The following is a 17,467-nucleotide window of genomic DNA, read 5'->3' on the forward strand; positions in this document are numbered from 1 at the left end:
ACATAAATAAATAAAAGCTTAAAAAAAAAAAAAAAGATACTAGACACATTAGTAGGTATGTGCACATACCTTGTAGCTTGCAGATTTAATTCCATCAGGAACTTCATCCTGAAAAAGAAAAAAAAATGCTTTTATCAGACATTTAGTCTATCTTCTGAAAAAAAATTAAGTTTCTCTAATTTATGGGATTATTTTTATTTTTTTAAGTTTATTTTATTTATTTAAGTAATCTCTACACTCGTCGTGGTGCTCGAACTCATGGCCCAAGATCAAGAGTCACATCTCTTCCAACTGAGCCAGCCAGGCGCCCTATGAGATTATTTTTAAATTGAGAATAGTTAGGCAGTTTTTATATTACTTCTTAAAAGCAAATAAAACCCCAACAACAGGGGCGCCTGGGTGGCAGAGCGGTTAAGCGTCTGCCTTCGGCTCAGGGCATGATCCCAGCGTTATGGGATCAAGCCCCACATCAGGCTCCTCCGCTGGAAGCCTGCTTCTTCCTCTCCCACTCCCCCTGCTTGTGTTCCCTCTCTTGCTGGCTGTCTCTATCTCTGTTGAATAAATAAATAAAATCTTTAAAAAAAAAAAAACCCAACAACAAATTATTGTATAGGTTGCCAATCACATATTTTATTACTTACATAATAGCATGGAAATGTAAAAATAGTCACTGCTTTTGATGCTCAAACTGTCCCACACTGGCCACCAGGGGGTCCACAAAGTGATCTCTACACCCAATGTGGGGCTTGAACTCACAACCTGGAACCTCTCTATAAACTGAAAGCCGATTATTTATTACCTTTACAATGGGTCAGAACAACATTCTTTCCCCTCCGTTACTAATTGGCCAATGTGAAAATGAGTAACAACATCTAGTGTTAGTCCGTGAATAAGAAATGAGCACTCTGGTGGTTAAATCATTTTGGAGATCAGTTCAGCAAATGTATCAACAAAATTAAAAAGGTACACATCTTTTGGGCTAGCAATTCCACCAGGATTTTCACTTACTAAAATAACTGGACAGATGTTCAAAGACCATAAAGCAGTAATAAATATTGTAAAGGTGTCAATTCTGCCGAAATTAGTTTATGAATTTGGCATGATACAAAAAAAATTAGAAACCATCTAAATATCTGGTCTTAGAAAAAGAATTATACACTGAGCTAGTTCAAAGTCTGGAAAGTTACACAATACAAGGATTGTCTCTGTGTCGGTCCTTCCCTTTCAGCAGGTATAATCTATTTCAGAAATATACTTAGCACTGTAATGGGGCCCAGCAGTTTAAAGAGTACTTACATGCTTATGTCTATTCACAGCATCACTTTGAGGACAGACAGGTCCTATAGTTCATAAGTGGCCAACACACGACTAAAAAACAGTGTCATTTTCCTCTGAAAAGAACTAGGGCTCCTTAAAAAATAGTTGATTCCAAGACTGGAACAAGAAATATACAAGGTGGGGCACCTGGGTGGCTCAGTTGGTTAAGCGGCTGCCTTTGGCTCAGGTCATGATCCCAGGGTCCTGGGATCAAGCCCCGCATTGGGCTCCCTGCTCAACAGAGTCGGCTTCTCCTTCTCCTTTTGCCCCTACTCCTTGCTTGTGTGCTCTCTCTCTCTCTCAAATAAATAAAATCTTAAAAAAGAAGGAAAGAAAAGAAAAAAAATTTTTTTTTAAAGATTTTATTTATTTATTCGACAGAGATAGAGACAGCCAGCGAGAGAGGGAACACAAGCAGGGGGAGTGGGAGAGGAAGAAGCAGGCTCATAGCGGAGGAGCCTGATGTGGGGCTCGATCCCATAACGCCGGGATCACGCCCTGAGCCGAAGGCGGACGCTTAACGACTGCGCCACCCAGGCGCCCCAGAAAAGAAAAATTTTTTAAAAAAAGATGAGATTCAAATTTTCAATAATTGTAAAACCACTTGCCTATTCTGACCAATGTTAATAATGGCCCATTTAACGTATAAGTGTAATTAAATGCCTTTATTAAGTATCTGCCATACTTTTAGCATGTTTAATAAGTCATACATAAGGACGCTGTTGAAGCGTCTGCCTTCAGCTCAGGTCATGATCCCAGGGTCCTGGGACTGAGCCCGTGTCAGGCTCCCTGCTCAGTGAGAAGCCTGCTTCTCCCTCTCCCACTCCCCCTGCTTGTGTTCCTTCTCTTGCTGTGTCTCTTTCTCAAATAAATAAATAAAATCTTTTAATTTTTTAATTTTTTTTAATGATTTTATTTATTTATTCGACAGAGATAGAGACAGCCAGCGAGAGAGGGAACACAAGCAGGGGGAGTGGGAGAGGAAGAAGCAGGCTCCGAGGAGAGGAGCCTGATGTGGGGCTCGATCCCATAACGCCGGGATCACGCCCTGAGCCGAAGGCAGACGCTTAACCGCTGTGCCACCCAGGCGCCCCTAAATAAAATCTTTAAAAAAAATAAAATAAAATAAGTCATACATAAGTTATTGGTAAACTCAAATTTCCACAACTAATGTTTCCTATTACTAAATATAAATGCTAGAACTTAGGAAATAAAATGAAACGGTTTAACCGATGATATCACTTTAATGATATTTTCATAACAGAGGTGGTTTCACAAGTTAATGCTTGAATTTTCAAAAAGTTTTATCTGTGAGGATGAGTATAATTAAAGACCTGATTCTCATGTATCTAATGATAAAATACCCATAAATAATATTTTTCTATTTGCTTTAATTTCATATGCTGGATAGGTCTATATAGCAATATTTACACATATAAAAATAAACCACTCAAAATTATAGCACCACTTCATACCCATTAGGATGGCTATTATCCAGAAAACAGAAAAGAACAAGTGTTAGTGAGGATACAGAGACATTGGAAGCTTTGGGCATTGCTGGTGGGAATGTAAAATGGTACAGCCACTGTGAAGACAGCATAATGTTTCCCCAACACTAAACAGAGAACCACCATATGATCCAGTAATTCTAATTCCGGGTGGGTATACACCCAGAACTGAAGAACTGAATGAGGCATGCAAGCCGACACTTGTGCTCCATATCCAGAGCAGCATTCTGCACAACGGCCAAAAGACGGGAATAACCCAAAAGCTAATCAACGGGAGACTGGATAAATGAAACGCAGACTCACATACGATGCAATATTATTCAGCCTTAAAAGGGAATGAAACTCAAATACGTGCTACTATGGATAAACTCTGAAAACATGTTAAGTGAAACAAGCCAGACACGAAAGGACAAATCTTGTAAGAATCCCCCTTACACGAGGTACCTAGAATAATCAAATTCATAGAGAAAGAAAGCAGAATAGCAGTCACCGGGGGCGAGAGGGAGGGTGGAACGGGGAGTTTCTGTTTAATGAACGTGCAGCTTCCGTCTGTGATCAGGAAAAAGTTCTACAACTGGATGGTTTGATGGTTGCACAACAAAGTGTACTTGATGCCAATAAACTGTACACTGAAAAATCGTTAAAATGGCAAATTTTATGTTATGCGTATTTTACCACAATAAAAAAGTAAAATAGAAATATATGCTTTTAAAGGGGAAAAAAAGGCTTTGTTGAAAGTGTAAAATTCTGTTTTCAGAGTAAAATTCTTCAAATTTTAATGTTCTGAGAATTTTTTTTTTTTAAGATTGATTTATTTGTCAGAGAGAGAGAGAGCACGCACAAGCAGGGGGAGCGGGAGGCAGAGAGAGAAGCAGACTCTGTTTAGCAGGGAGCCTGATGCGGGGCTCGATCCCGGGATCCCAGGATCATGACCTGAGCCGAAGGCAGCCGCTTAACCAGCTAAGCCATCCAGGAGTCCTGTTCTGAAAATTCTTAATTAAAACCAGGTGTTTTGTCCAAACCCTCCCCACGGAAGGAAAACACTACACCCATGAGAAAAGGAGGGATTTTGTTTCCACTTTGATTTCATGGCATTATACTATAAACACAACTTTGGGTAAGACATAAGAAGAAAAACAAACATCAAGCCAAAGAACAATTAATCTCACTAGCAAATCAAAGGATTATATTTATCACAAAATTTAAATTCTATTATTATAAAAGCAGGATAATTCAAAATAGGTTTTATATTAGTAAGCTTAGGTTTTGTTTTAAAGATTTATTTATTTATTTATTTATTTATTTATTTATTTATTTATTTGAGGGAGAGAGAAAGTGTGGTGGGGGAGAAGGAGAGAGAGAATCTCCAGTAGACTCCCTGATGAGCACAGAGCCTGATGCAGGACTCGATCCCAGGATCCTGAGATCCCGACCTAAGCAGAAACCAAGAGTTGGATGCTTAGCCGACTGAGCCACCCAGGCACCCAAGTTTACATTTTTAATCTGTAAATATCAAACAATGTTATATTTAACCTAAGGATTGAAATGTTATTTTAGTTGCATTGCCCCTTTTTAAAAATTGCAATTATTTGAAAAAAGATGTAACAGGTCTTAAATGTATACATGGTTCTTACCGACTGACAAGGCTTGACAGCACAGTCTCTTCTCCCACACTGGCTGATGTCATTCCAGAAAGGACATGGCCTCTTCAGGTTTACCTATAGAATAACAGAAAAGGTTATAAAAGTAAGAATCTTGAGATTATTACTGACAGGCGTTGAATTAGGATGCTATAACCTGGTCATGCTATTAGCTGCAATTCTTCTTTTTCTTCCACTTCCCAGCTGCCAAGTTCCAGTGATTGTATCAATGTGTTAGCTTGTGTACGTAAATTGGTGGACTTGGGTCAGAAAGACACAGACAGCTACTAAAGTGTCCCTGAACAGAAGGTGACTAGGGGCCAAAGTAGCCCATATCACCACCACTCACATGATAGTCTTTCTAAGCAGTAACAGGCATTTGTGAACTCAGATGAGAACTACACACTCCAATGATCAGATTTTCTAAACTTTTTCTGCAGATCTCTCAAGTGACTAGTTAAAATAATATAGGTCAGAATAAAGTCATGCTGGGGCGCCTGGGTGGCACAGCGGTTAAGCGTCTGCCTTCAGCTCAGGGCGTGATCCCGGCGTTATGGGATCGAGCCCCACATCAGGCTCCTCCACTATGAGCCTGCTTCTTCCTCTCCCACTCCCCCTGCTTGTGTTCCCTCTCTCGCTGGCTGTCTCTATCTCTGTCAAATAAATAAATAAAATCTTAAAAAAAAAAAAAAAGAATAAAGTCATGCTGCTCAAAAAATTTAATTATTTTAATTAAGTGGAGTCATACAGTATTTTAGAAAAGTATGAATCAGCAATTTTGATAACAATATAATAGTTTCTGTTCTGACTTCAATTTAACCAACAAGTTTCTAACTCCAGAGTGCAAAACTGAGTTGTTGAAATTAAAAGTATCCAAAGGATAGTTTCAGAACCACATTGTTCACTCTTGCGAACTGAATTGTAAATAATGGCCACAATATTGATGCTCAACAATTCCTAAGAAAATGTAGTTATCCATTTAAACTGTAAGTATTCTTGTACAAAAAAATTAAAAATAAAAATACCTTGTAATATCTAAAGTAGTCGCTTTCAAGAAGCTTTTGTAGTCTTGGGAAGAGCCTGTAGTTATTAAATCTATCGATGGTTTCAACGTCACAGGTACAATCATCCAAGTAACCACTAACCTGTTAAAAAGAAAAGGAAATAATACATAAAATACCGTAGGCACACCAGGGTTCTTCTTCCTCAAGAGGTTATGATTCAACCAACTCTCATCATCCCTCCTCCTCCAATTTTCAGAGATGGGGTATGACAGTAATCTAATAATGCTATTGCTCTTACTGTATACCTAGCGGAATGCAGTGGCTGCTGTTTGTAGGGGGTACTGAGCTCATCATCACACGTATGTGGGCATATACACATGCAAAGAGTTGGTCCCCTGCAGCCACTCTCTAACCCCACCCCAGGCCTGACCAGGAGTAGGCATCTAACCCAAACCAGGCCATGGTCCCTGCTCCAGGAATCTGGAATTGAGAATAAGAAGAGATGTCTCTCCCTGCATGTAGACCACCAAACAAGTAAACTTGGACTATATTCCACCATGTGAGCCGAGGAGCACATAAGCCAGTCCGAAAATTTTTAAAAGATACACAGTGAAGCAGAGACAGGAGATAGAGAACACATGCTACATGGATTCCCTGGGGGTTTCCAGCACCTACTTCTCCCCATCTTTCTTGAAGCCCCACTTGCATTCCCATTCTTGGCTTTCCTGAGACTCATATTCCTAAGATTCAATTGTCTTTGTCTTTCCTTTTGTTTTTTTTTTTTAAAGGTTTTATTTATTTATCTGACAGAGAGAGAGACAGCCAGCCAGAGAGGGAACACAAGCATGGGGAGTGGGAGAGGAAGAAGCAGGCTCATAGCAGAGGAGCCTGATGTGGGGCTCGATCCCAGAACGCCGGGATCACGCCCTGAGCCGAAGGCAGATGCTTAACGACTGAGCCACCCAAGCGCCCCTGTCTTTCCTTTTAGTTTCCAACAGGATGTATAGTCTGGAGACAAGCTTAGTGAAAGTATAAAAACAAGTGATACTACTGTATTTATAAGAGAAACAATAATTCATTATAAGGATCTAACAACTCTCAAATATTAGGCCATGCTAATTTGTCTAGGTTAGAAACAGTGCCTATACAAATCACTTGTATCGGCAGCAGAGAGATAGCAAATTGACCATAAAGCCAATTCTGACCTTCAAATGCTTAAAACTAACGTCTTAACTGTAATTACAATCATACAATGTTATCAGAAGTGAAACTAAAAGTCTTAGATGTTTATTTGGGGCCAGGAAAATACCTCGCAGAACTACTTACACATTGCTAACATTGTAACATCATAAGTAACAAATACATCATGATTTAATAAGAGTAACTAGATTTTTTTTTTTTTTTTTAAATACAGGGCATGCTGCAGAAAAGAGATCCTTATCATAATTTGGTCTGAATATCTGCATTACAAACTACTTTGAATTACATTTTAGGGAGACTTATTATCGAAAAAAAAATTTTTAATCTACTGATAAGTAAGCAAATAATGCTTTATTGAAATACCAAATGTAGGTGCCTTCCCTTTGGAATACATAAAATCCTGCACTATCTTTTAATTTTAAAACATCACAAAACAGGGGCGCCTGGGTGGCACAGTGGTTGGGCGTCTGCCTTCGGCTCAAGGAGTGATCCCGGCGTTATGGGATCGAGCCCACACCAGGCTCCTCCGCTATGAGCCTGCTTCTTCCTCTCCCACTCCCCCTGCTTGTGTTCCCTCTCTCGCTGGCTGTCTCTATCTCTGTCAAATAAATAAATAAAATCTTTAAAAAAAAAAAATCACAAAACAGTAATGCAAAGTTTTCACCTAAGAGTGAACATGTTTGCACGATAACAGATAACACTTTGGATGATGACAGCAATATTTAAGAGCTAAGATTTTACATAATTTACCTAGTCTTCTTTTTTTGGACTAACTCGGGTACTAGAAATCTCATCTACATATTTTGTTACTGTAATAACTACTTTCATTTCATATGCAAATTTGTCCTTGTTTCCTGCTAAAAATTCTCTGAGCATACAATAACCTTCGGCTTCTAATTTGGGGTAATAACAAAACAAAAAGTGCTTCTAACCTAGATGATTTGATTTTTCGCACCTCTTTCTTTCAAGCATTAAAAACAGAACTTCTAAGGACGTAAAATAGCTACTGTTTTTTCCCCTTGGATACAAATTATTATACAAAGGAATAACAGGCACAAAGACTGCAAAGGCCAAAGGGACACATGCCAAATAGAAACATTAGGTCACAAAAAGAAACAAGCACACACACACACACACACACAAAATAAGAGAAAGGGTCTGAAGCTTACTTTCCCCCTTAAGTAATTCATTTTTAAAAAATGTGTCCACCTTTTCCTTTTCAAAGATTTTATTTATTTATTTGAGAGAGAGAGAGAGCACAGAGGGAGAGGGAGAAGCAGACTCCCCGCTTAGCAGAGAGCCCGAAGCAGGACTCCATCCCAGGACCCTGAGATCATGACCTGAGCTGAAGGCAGATGCTTAGCCGACTGAGCCACCCAGGTGCCCCTTAAGTAATTCATTTTTAAGGTAAAAATCTGTTTTTGAAATTCCAGCTCAGGCATCACCTCCTTTGGAAAGCTACCCCTGGGGTACCACTCAACCCCTGCTGCCTTAACTGTCCCTATGTGCTCCCATGACACCCCACATACTCCTACATACAAATTACCTCACGTATTGGATTTATCTATTTCACTTCCTCCCTCTAGAGTTTAAAATTCTTGAGAGCAAAATCATGTTTGTTCATTTTGTATTCCTAGTCCTTAGCATTGTACTTCTAGAAAGCACACAGTAGGTGCTCGATATTTATTTGTGGAGTGGATGTATGAATGAATGTTTCCACGAAGGCTGTCCTCGCTCACTGGCACTCACTGGAGCCCAGCACCAGTCTCACGATGACTATGGACTACCATGTCACATACGGTGGTGCTCGGTGCTCTAGACCACACGAGCCCAAGCGGCAGGAATGCACTCAGAGCACTGAAGGCGAGCAGCAAAGGTAAACAACCCACTGTGCGCAACATTTTACCGATCTATACCTTAACCACAAAGGAAGCTAGAAGAAGCCCCAAACCATAAAGGAATACAAGACGCACAGAGCAGAAATGGCTTATTGCCCAAAGACCTCAAAGAGAGAAGATAGGACAATGGCAGATTTAAAAATCCTCTGACCTTTACCTTAGAAATTGAGTAGGAGGTATTTCCAACTACTACAAAAGGTAGCAGGGCCGTAAGGAGGTGGAGCAGGGGTGGAGGAGTTTTCAGTAGATGGAGAGGGCCCAGCAAAGGAGAGACAGGAAGATACTCAGAAATGCAAGCCACGTGACCGTTCAGCTAAGCCTGCCAATAGGCAAAAACCCAATCCCTGGAAAGAGTCTGGCAGGTATGATGCCACACCCAGTTCTAGAAACTAGAGAACCATCCATGTTACCAGAATAGAGTCTCTGGGAAAGACAAAGGAAGAAATCCAGTGAACAGACCCAGAGAAGAATCTTGGAAACAAAGCAACGTCCTAGTACCTAAACTAAGACCAAAAGATGAGTGCTGATCTGGAACAAGGATGACTCGACACTAATGCAGCTTTGGGATGTGCTAAGGCTGCTGAAATAATTGCCACACGATCTCCTAAACTGCAACGGAATTCTGACCCGACCATAGGAATCTGAATGTTTTGTTTACTGCACCTCCCCCACTCCCTGCCACACACATACACAAAGCCACTGATGCATGCTGAACTTGGAAGCCTCGGTGCTCTAGGCCTCAGGTGGCAATCAGCCTTGAATAGGGGGCCAAACTAATAGGGGGCAAGTAGAAGGCCCTTGCTGAGGGACAGTAGATATAAGGACCAGGGTAGGCCTCACATAACATCACCCAGTTTAAAATCCTAGTCTCTAAAGATCTGAAAAGCCTTTGAAGGCCTTCTGCGGCAACCTCCCAAGCACACAGCAGTGCCCTCCCACACACTCTCAAGGAGGCAGTGCGTAACAATAGTCAGCACCAAGGCCCTGGGGTCAGGCCTTCTCGGGGTTGAATCCCATATCTGCTACTTATTAGTGATTGATCTTACCCAAGTTTTTTTTAACCTCTTTAAGCCTCAGTTTCCTATGTCAACACAAAACGGCAATACTAATAGCTCCCATCTCTAAGAGCTGATATCAAAATGAAATGACAGAATAAATGGCCAGTAAATGTTAGTCAGTATTCTTACCCTACCGCTATTTAAATGCTTCTAGTGAGAGGGATCTTACTATTCCCCAACCCACAACATTTTTTTTTTTGAGAGAGAGAGTGAGTGTGTGCGCACGCGCGCACGGTGAGTCAGGGGTGGGAGCCTGGGCGGAGAGGCAGAGGGAAAGAGAATCTTAAGCAGGCTCTATGTACGCCTAGTGCAGAGCCTGATGTGGGGCTTGATCCCACGACCCTGAGATCATGACAGGAGCCAAAATCAAGAGTCAGATGCTTAACCGACTGAGCCTCCCAGGCACCCTTACATTTTTTTAGTAAGAAAAAAAAAACCCATCCAGTTTGCAGCTAAAATTTTCCAAAAATTTGACATCTCTGGCCCCAATGGAACACAGTACTTGGTACCCAACAGTGAGCTGCAGAGGTAGTCTCAAATACTTTCTCCGCAGACTCTGACTGGTTTGGACCAAATACCAAAATATAAAAATGCAAGAGAAAAGAAAATAACACAGGCCTGCTTGTTCACTGTTTTCTGGTTAAAGGTATCCTTTAGTTTATAATGAAAGACAAAACAAAACAAAAACACTTTCTAGTTTCCTTATGTGCCAACGACTTCTAGTCCTAACATAGACTATCGTTTTTTTCCTGAAGCACTGTGAGAATATATTCTTCATACTTGTATGAAATATGAAATACCTTTTAGAAGTGTTCAAAGTGTGCTTTTTTTTTTTTTACAAGACCTTTAGTTGTATTTACTTTTATAGTAGTTTGTGACCATCAAAAAGAACATGAAAACTATTCATTGAAAGAGTTGAGTGAGACACCTCTGTTAATGAAAGCATGGAAACTCCAAAGATTCTATACTGGGTAGCTGGCACCATTCTGAGGACATGGAAAGCTACAAGCTACTTCTGCCTTAAAGCCTTAGTCTTTAGAACTTTAAATTGTTGTTGTGACCGTAAGTGTAGCAAACAATGTGAAACGTGCTTTGTTCCACATTCTTTGTTCAAAAAGGCCTGGAATGTAGGAAGTACTCAGAGTCAATGGATATCTCTCCAGTATAACCTGTTTCAAAGATTCCTCTGACTAAGTTTTAATCCTGGCTTATTTCCACCTACCACGCAACGTACTACCGAGTGTCTCTTCCATGGTTCAGCGACTCTGACTAACAAATAAAAACTACTTTCTAAGTTGACCCAAACAAGACATTAGACAGGTAAATCTGCTAAAATACACGTATGCAGAGTGCATCTATAAAATGAAAATAATCAATTCTGAAATAGCCATTTTGGATTATCTGAGCTACTAGCGTTTCATTAGCCTGATATTTACTGCGCTCAAGTAAGCGGGTCTGAGTGTTATCAGCACTAGCATGTTAACGATAAAACATTCTGACTACATGGGAGTTTACAGACTTGTTTCTAATTAATTTAAATGGAAAAAATGTGTCCATACCGACTCCATATCTGGGCTTCAATATTTCTCCTGGGGTTAAAATGCATCCTGGGAGTCCATGAATTGGGATTAAAGTTCTGTTACATTCATTCTCTCTAATGGTACATAATGGGGAGAAGGAAATTTGAAACTCTGTCAAAAGCAAAAACAAACAAACAAAAAACTAAACAAAAAAAGGAAAATAAGAAAGTCTGAAGAGTCTCCATTTACTTCAAGCCCATACCTATTATTACAACAAATAATACAACTATTATTTTGGTTTAAAGAAAGGGCAGGTCATGACATGGGGTTCTTTACACAGACTATATAGACTTGCACACCAAAAGGGAAAAAAGGCCAATTTTCTGCATAAAAAAATTTTTTTAAATTTTAAACAAAATGATAAAAAGAAATGGGGAGCTGTATATAAGGAAGATTGATAAGTCCCTAGAAATTTATCATTTATTTGCAGCAACTAACACTGAAGCACTGTTATTTATTGGAAATAACTTACAACATACAGTGAAAACAGTTTTAGTAGGATTTGATGTCAACAGGCATATGCAGTAATTGACTAACTTGAAAGATTCATTTGGAGCCATCAACCCATCTGAAAGATCAATTCCAAAAAAACATGCAAATAGCTCGCTAAGCAGAGTAACTGAAAGAATATACTCCTGCTAGCACAGTGCTCACATCCTGTACTGTAACTTACCTAAATACTTGCAGAGCACCAATTACGTACTAGGCTCAGTACTCTGGAGTATCAAGAAATGGAACTAAATTTTTATATTTTTAGTTTATTTCTTGATCTCTCAAAATGTATTCACCATAGGCCTCAGTAAATGCTTATTGAATTTAATCTGATTATTTATAGAGCTTTGTACAGTTTACTTCAACAACTTTCTAAGGCCAAATAACCACATGCTGCTTTAGCTTAATTTAGAGTTGGTATTCTGTTAACAGAACCCCTACTACCAGGCACCCATGCAAGAGTGTGAGGGGGGCTGATGACGTGGTAATTCAAGGCAGAAGTGCTAAGGGAGATTGCAACACGGAGAGAAAGACTATTAACAAAGCAGACTTCACAGAACTTTGCTGCTAATTCGGTACTGCAAAGAGAATGAGATTTTAACTTGTATTTCTAAACTTTAGGTCGAAAGTTAGTATTGCTAGACACTAAATCAAAAACTTTTTTTTTTAAGGTTTTATTTTTTAAGTAACCTCTCTACCCAACATGGGGCTCGAATTTACAATCCCGAGATCAAGAGTGGCATGCTCTACTGCCCAAGCCAGCCAGATGTCCTACTAACTTGTTTTTTAAAATGCTTAGGATTGGGGCGTCTGGGTGGCTCAGTAGGTTAAGCATAGGGTCATCATCCTGGAATCCTGGGCTCGAGCCCCCCACATCGCCAGGAGCCTGCTTCTCCCCCTCCCTCTGCCACTTCCCCTGCTTGTGATCTCTCGCTCTGTCAAAGAAAAAATAATAAAATCTTAAAAAAAAAAAAATGCTTAGGATCTCTGCATCTCCCCAGGCTCCAACGAACCTTATTCACTAAATTGAAAGTTCTTAAAGGCAGCAGTCACACCATAATTATTTCTGTATTCCAAACATTCAGGTCAATGCACACAGTGTTTATAAATGTTTATTGAATGAATAATTTCAACAATTAATCTCCCTTAATCTTTTCTTCCACCATTTTCTCCCTTTATTTCTGTCTCTCTCATCTCTGTACATGTCTATGTCAATATGCTTGTCTCCAATTTTCATGTCTATTCATCACTTGTCCCTTCTCCTCCTTACCCCCATCTCTTCCGTTAGGGACCATAACAGAACGAAAATGTATTTTTGTTTCAATCTATTGAATTGAAACTGATGGTCTCTGTTCTTAAATTGATTTAAATAGACCATTTAAAATTTTTCTTTAAAGTGTTTTTTACCTTGTGACCCTCAATTTATTATTTATTATTTTTTAAAGTTGATTCTGAAAAGAAAAACAGCCACTCTTGTTCTAAAAGGGAAAGAAAGGGACCTAACAGATTTTTGTGTTGGGGGAATATTCAAATCTTGAAAATATTATAAGGGTGGGGGAGCTTAAATACTAATCAGAAGAAAAAAATATAAAAAATTAAAACTCCCCAATTTTAATCAGATAGCTAAAAAGGTTGGGGGGGCAGTGAAAGTTGAAAAGCTCAATATGTACTACTATTTCATTAGCTAAAAATTTAAAATGTAGTTGAAAATGTTATATTGGACATCTTCTTTCAACACTTATTTTAAAATCTTTCACCTCGACTTACTTGTAAATGTTTACACTTTGTGTTATGTTGTATTTGTAAACTGAAGAAAAATGACCCTTCTTCCTTTTAAGTACTTGATTGTGTGCAGTTTGCAATCCCTGAAGGTAAAGGAGCTTTTCAATCTTAGTTGTAAAGCATCAATTTCCTTTCAACCTCTCCTACTAGTGCCCAGATAACACCTCAACTCACAAATCACTCAGCAAATCAACAAAATGCAAGAATATAAAAGCAGTGAAAGAGACAGTTTTCCCCCATAATATTGATTTACTTATTTTTTCCTCCCATAATATTTAAAGGTGTTTCTTTACTCTGTGAAACAGTAGCATTGCCCCTACACATATAAAATGTTATTTATGATAATAGTACAATCCACTTAAAAGGAAAAGTTTGGATGCCTATCCTCAATTTTGTATAAAATGTAATTTTTATCAACAGAAGCCAACTAAAACGTGACTTTAAGAGTAATGATACTAAAATACAGAATACTGTAGATCCAAAAACCTCTAAATTTCTTTGAATTTTTTTTCTCAAGGAACCCACATCTCATACTAAAAAGAGAAAATGATCACAATAAGCTCGTAAATAAACTTGTGCACTAAGGAGTAAGGTTCATCCTCCCAATTCGGCCCAGCCAAATGGGCGTCACGTTACGAGAACCTCATCACATTTAGGAAAAAGAAAGGACACACAAGGCGAAGAGCCACAGGGCAAGCCGCGGCCCCAAAGACACAAGGCAGTGGGGCTTAGACACAGAAAAACCACATGATGCCCTTCTCGTGCCTGACAACGAGATCCGAGAGGCCCCCCTACAAAAGCATGTCCTGCCCAGGAAGGAGAGCGAAGGCACCCACCATTGGCACAACGTACACAGTTCCAGGTCAAGTTAGAAGTTAGGAAGACCCAAGTTCTGCTAAAATAACACATATTGAGTGTGCGTGCACACTGTGCACGCCCTTCCCGGGCAGGGAAGACCAACAAAGATGCATAAACCAACTCGGTAAAAACATAACAGCGTGCACCCACTCCTCTCACCGCACACGGGATCCGAAGAGCGGCTGTGTTGGGACCGGTCCACACCACGCCAGGCGAGCTGCAGAGGACTCAGCCCGGCAAGAGAGCAGAAGCTCTGGGGGCTCGTCTGGGAGGGCGGAGACTCAGAGGTACTCCTAGCCCCTCACCTGCGGGGCGCGCGAGACGGAGCGCAGGGGGGACGCGGGAAGCACCGGGAGCGGCAGCACCGCCGCGCACAGCACTCACCTGGCAGAAGCACCTCTGCGCCGCCGTCTCAGGGGGCTGCTGCCCACCGTGACCCGAGCCGAGCAGCCACACGGCCCCCACGAGGCCGATCAGGAAGCCCCAGCGGCGGTCCATAGCCGCTCTGGCCGCTCGTCGGGCGGCGCCTCGCGGTCCCAGCACTCGGGCGCAGGCCGCGCGTCCGCAGATGAAGCCCGCGCGGGCCGGCCCCCGGCGGCGCCCCACCTCCGGGCCGCCTCCCAGGCCCGCCCTCGGCTCTCCCGCCTCTCAGCGGCCGCCACCTCCCGGCGGAGCCTGCGGACGTGCCTAGGCGCCCGCAGCGGCCGCCCGGGGCCTCGGGTCGGCTTCCTTCCCCGAGCGTGAGGCTGACGCACGAACCCGCTTCCCGGTTGGGCCCCGCCCGGCGCGCCGCGTCCGTCCCCAGCCCCCCTACGCCGGGCGCCTCGTGCCGCGCTCGGGTGCGGCCGCCCCAGCCCCCGCGCGGGAGTCGGGGGTCCTTCCCGCTGCGAGAGCGAGCGAAACCGGAGGGGTTTGGGTCTCCCGGCAGGGCCCGGCCCCACCCCGCGCACTCCCCGCCAATCCTCCGGTATCTCGCGGCGAGGAAGGCGAACCGTACGAATTAACGCGTCCACAGTGTCCCTGGCAGTCTTAAAGCTGAAAGGGACGTGAGTGACCATCTGGACCAGGGCTGCATAGGTAATTTAGAGTTTCTAGTAGTTAGTCGAAAGAGCAAAAAGAAACAGGTGAAGTTGATTTTAATAGTATGTTTTATTTAACCCAATATGTGCAAAACATTTCAAAATATACTCAGTATTAAATTATTCATAAAATATTTTACATGTTGTTTTTAAATGAAATCTGGTGTGCATTTTATGCAAACTAGCCACATTTCATAGGCAAATGTAGCGAGTGGCTACTGTATCCGTCAGCGCAGGTGGAAACTACCCTCTCATTTCCTCTCCCCAGAGCGGGGAGATGACATGAGCAAGGGGGCGAGCTGGTGCTTTCATTCCCAGCCATGGGTCTAGTCTAAAAGCTTTTTTTTTTTCAAGGAGAAATTTTCACGGTGAAACTGGAAAGCTTCCCAACATCTTACACATTAATATTTCAAATTATCTTTTTTTTTGGGGGGGGGGTAATGTCATTTTTAAAAAAACCATCGTTTAACGAAGTAGCTTAGGATATGGTAGGCCCCAAATCGGTATTACTTCTGTTTTCCAGCTGAGAAAAATGAGCATAGAAAGTTTACCTGTGTTATTCACAGCCACATGATGCGCCAGAGGTGAGACTCAAACTCAGGTATTTCTTACTTCGATGCCCATAACCTATTCTCCGCCCAATCACTTGCCTAGTGGACTGCCGCATCGTAAAATGTCATCAACCATCTGAGATCCTGGTGGGCCTGAGAAGCTCAGATTCTAATATCTACAACATGCCACATTTACATATTAATCCAATCTCCCTCTTCGCCTAGGAAGTTTTTTCATCATACCTGTGTACTCATCCTACTTCTCTCTCCAGGGCCAGACCCAGCTCATGAATTCCCTCTTCTACATGGTCTTTCTGGTTTCGTCTTCACCCATTTCCAGTCTCTAAATGAATTTCAATTCAATAAACTTACTCTATGCCAGACTGAGCTTGACATTAGAGATATAAAGACGTAGAAGGCCAGTCCCTGCATGTACAGGGACACCCCACAGAACTCAACAGGTGATCCTTTATGACATTTCTACTTCATGTTTCTACCATTAAATTGTAATCCCTTTCAACTCTTTAAGCGGGAATTATGCCTCAAACATACCTGTGACTCTCCGTATCTTAACAAGGCTTCTCCTTTGCTTGTGTTTGTAAAATGAATGAATATTTTTTCATATACAGTATTAATATCTGAAGATTACACTATCAGATATAAGAGGTATGAAAATGGAGAAACTAAATGAATAAAGCCTAAAATTGCAGAAGGAAGCAATCTGAACATGAATCAGCTCTGATTTCACCCTGATGCAATAAACCTGTAATTTGGGAGAGCTTAAAAGTATGAATGTTCCCAGGATGAAAGCTCCATTCCTAAGATTTGAACTCTTGCCCGCAACAAATTTCTAGCAAACTTGTAATCAGAAACCATCACCATATGAGACAATTTAGTTTTTACTTTATTGCTTTCTCAGCTTTATTGAAGTTTAATTGACTAATAAAATTGTAAGATATTCAAAGTGCATGTCATGATGATTTAATATACAGATGCGTTTTCAAAGGACCCCCCACTGAGTTCATTAACACATCTGTCTTCTCATGTATTTACCCTTTCTTCCTCCTTGGTGAGAATATTTAAGTTCAACTCTCTTAGCAAATTTCAATTATACAAATAGTTACCAACTATAGTGATGATATTACACATTAGATCCTCAAAGCTCATTCATCTTATGTTTGAAGGTTTGTACCCTTTTACCAATTTCTCCCTACTCCTACCCCCACCCCAGCCCCTGCCAACCACTTTTCTACTCTTGTTTCTATGAGTTTGACCTTTTTTTTTTTTTTTTTGAAATATCACATGTAAGTGATACCATGCAGTATTTGTCTTCCTCTCTCTGGCTTATTTCACTAGGCATGATGCCCTTAAGGCTTATCCATGTTGTAGCAAACATCAGATCTCCTTCTTTCTGATAGCTGAATAATAGTTCATTGTATATGTATACCACACCCCCTTTATCCATTATCCGCTGATGCACACTTAGGTTGTTTCCATACT

General features: G+C 41.1%; 1 protein-coding gene across 2 annotated transcripts in view; it reads right to left on the reverse strand.

Moving 5' to 3' along the window:
• The window catches only part of ERO1A (endoplasmic reticulum oxidoreductase 1 alpha), a 48,127-nt gene extending 33,211 nt beyond the window's left edge, over window positions 1-14,916 (reverse strand). Inside the window, exons 1-4 of one of the 2 annotated variants that reach the window (XM_040641839.1) lie at window positions 14,722-14,916; window positions 5,491-5,610; window positions 4,460-4,543; window positions 70-108 (exon numbers count right to left, since the gene is read on the reverse strand). In XM_040641839.1, coding sequence (XP_040497773.1) covers window positions 70-108; window positions 4,460-4,543; window positions 5,491-5,610; window positions 14,722-14,835 — 357 coding nt within the window. In that variant the 5' untranslated portion in view covers window positions 14,836-14,916. Of the gene's footprint in view, window positions 1-69; window positions 109-4,459; window positions 4,544-5,490; window positions 5,611-11,184; window positions 11,869-14,721 lie in introns of those variants that run through there. The other variant, XM_008701616.2, reaches the window with a different exon arrangement.
• Window positions 14,917-17,467: the final 2,551 nt, after the last annotated feature.

This window comes from Ursus maritimus, unplaced genomic scaffold (assembly GCF_017311325.1).
Source record: "Ursus maritimus isolate PB19 unplaced genomic scaffold, ASM1731132v1 scaffold_25, whole genome shotgun sequence".
Lineage (NCBI taxonomy): Eukaryota > Metazoa > Chordata > Mammalia > Carnivora > Ursidae > Ursus > Ursus maritimus.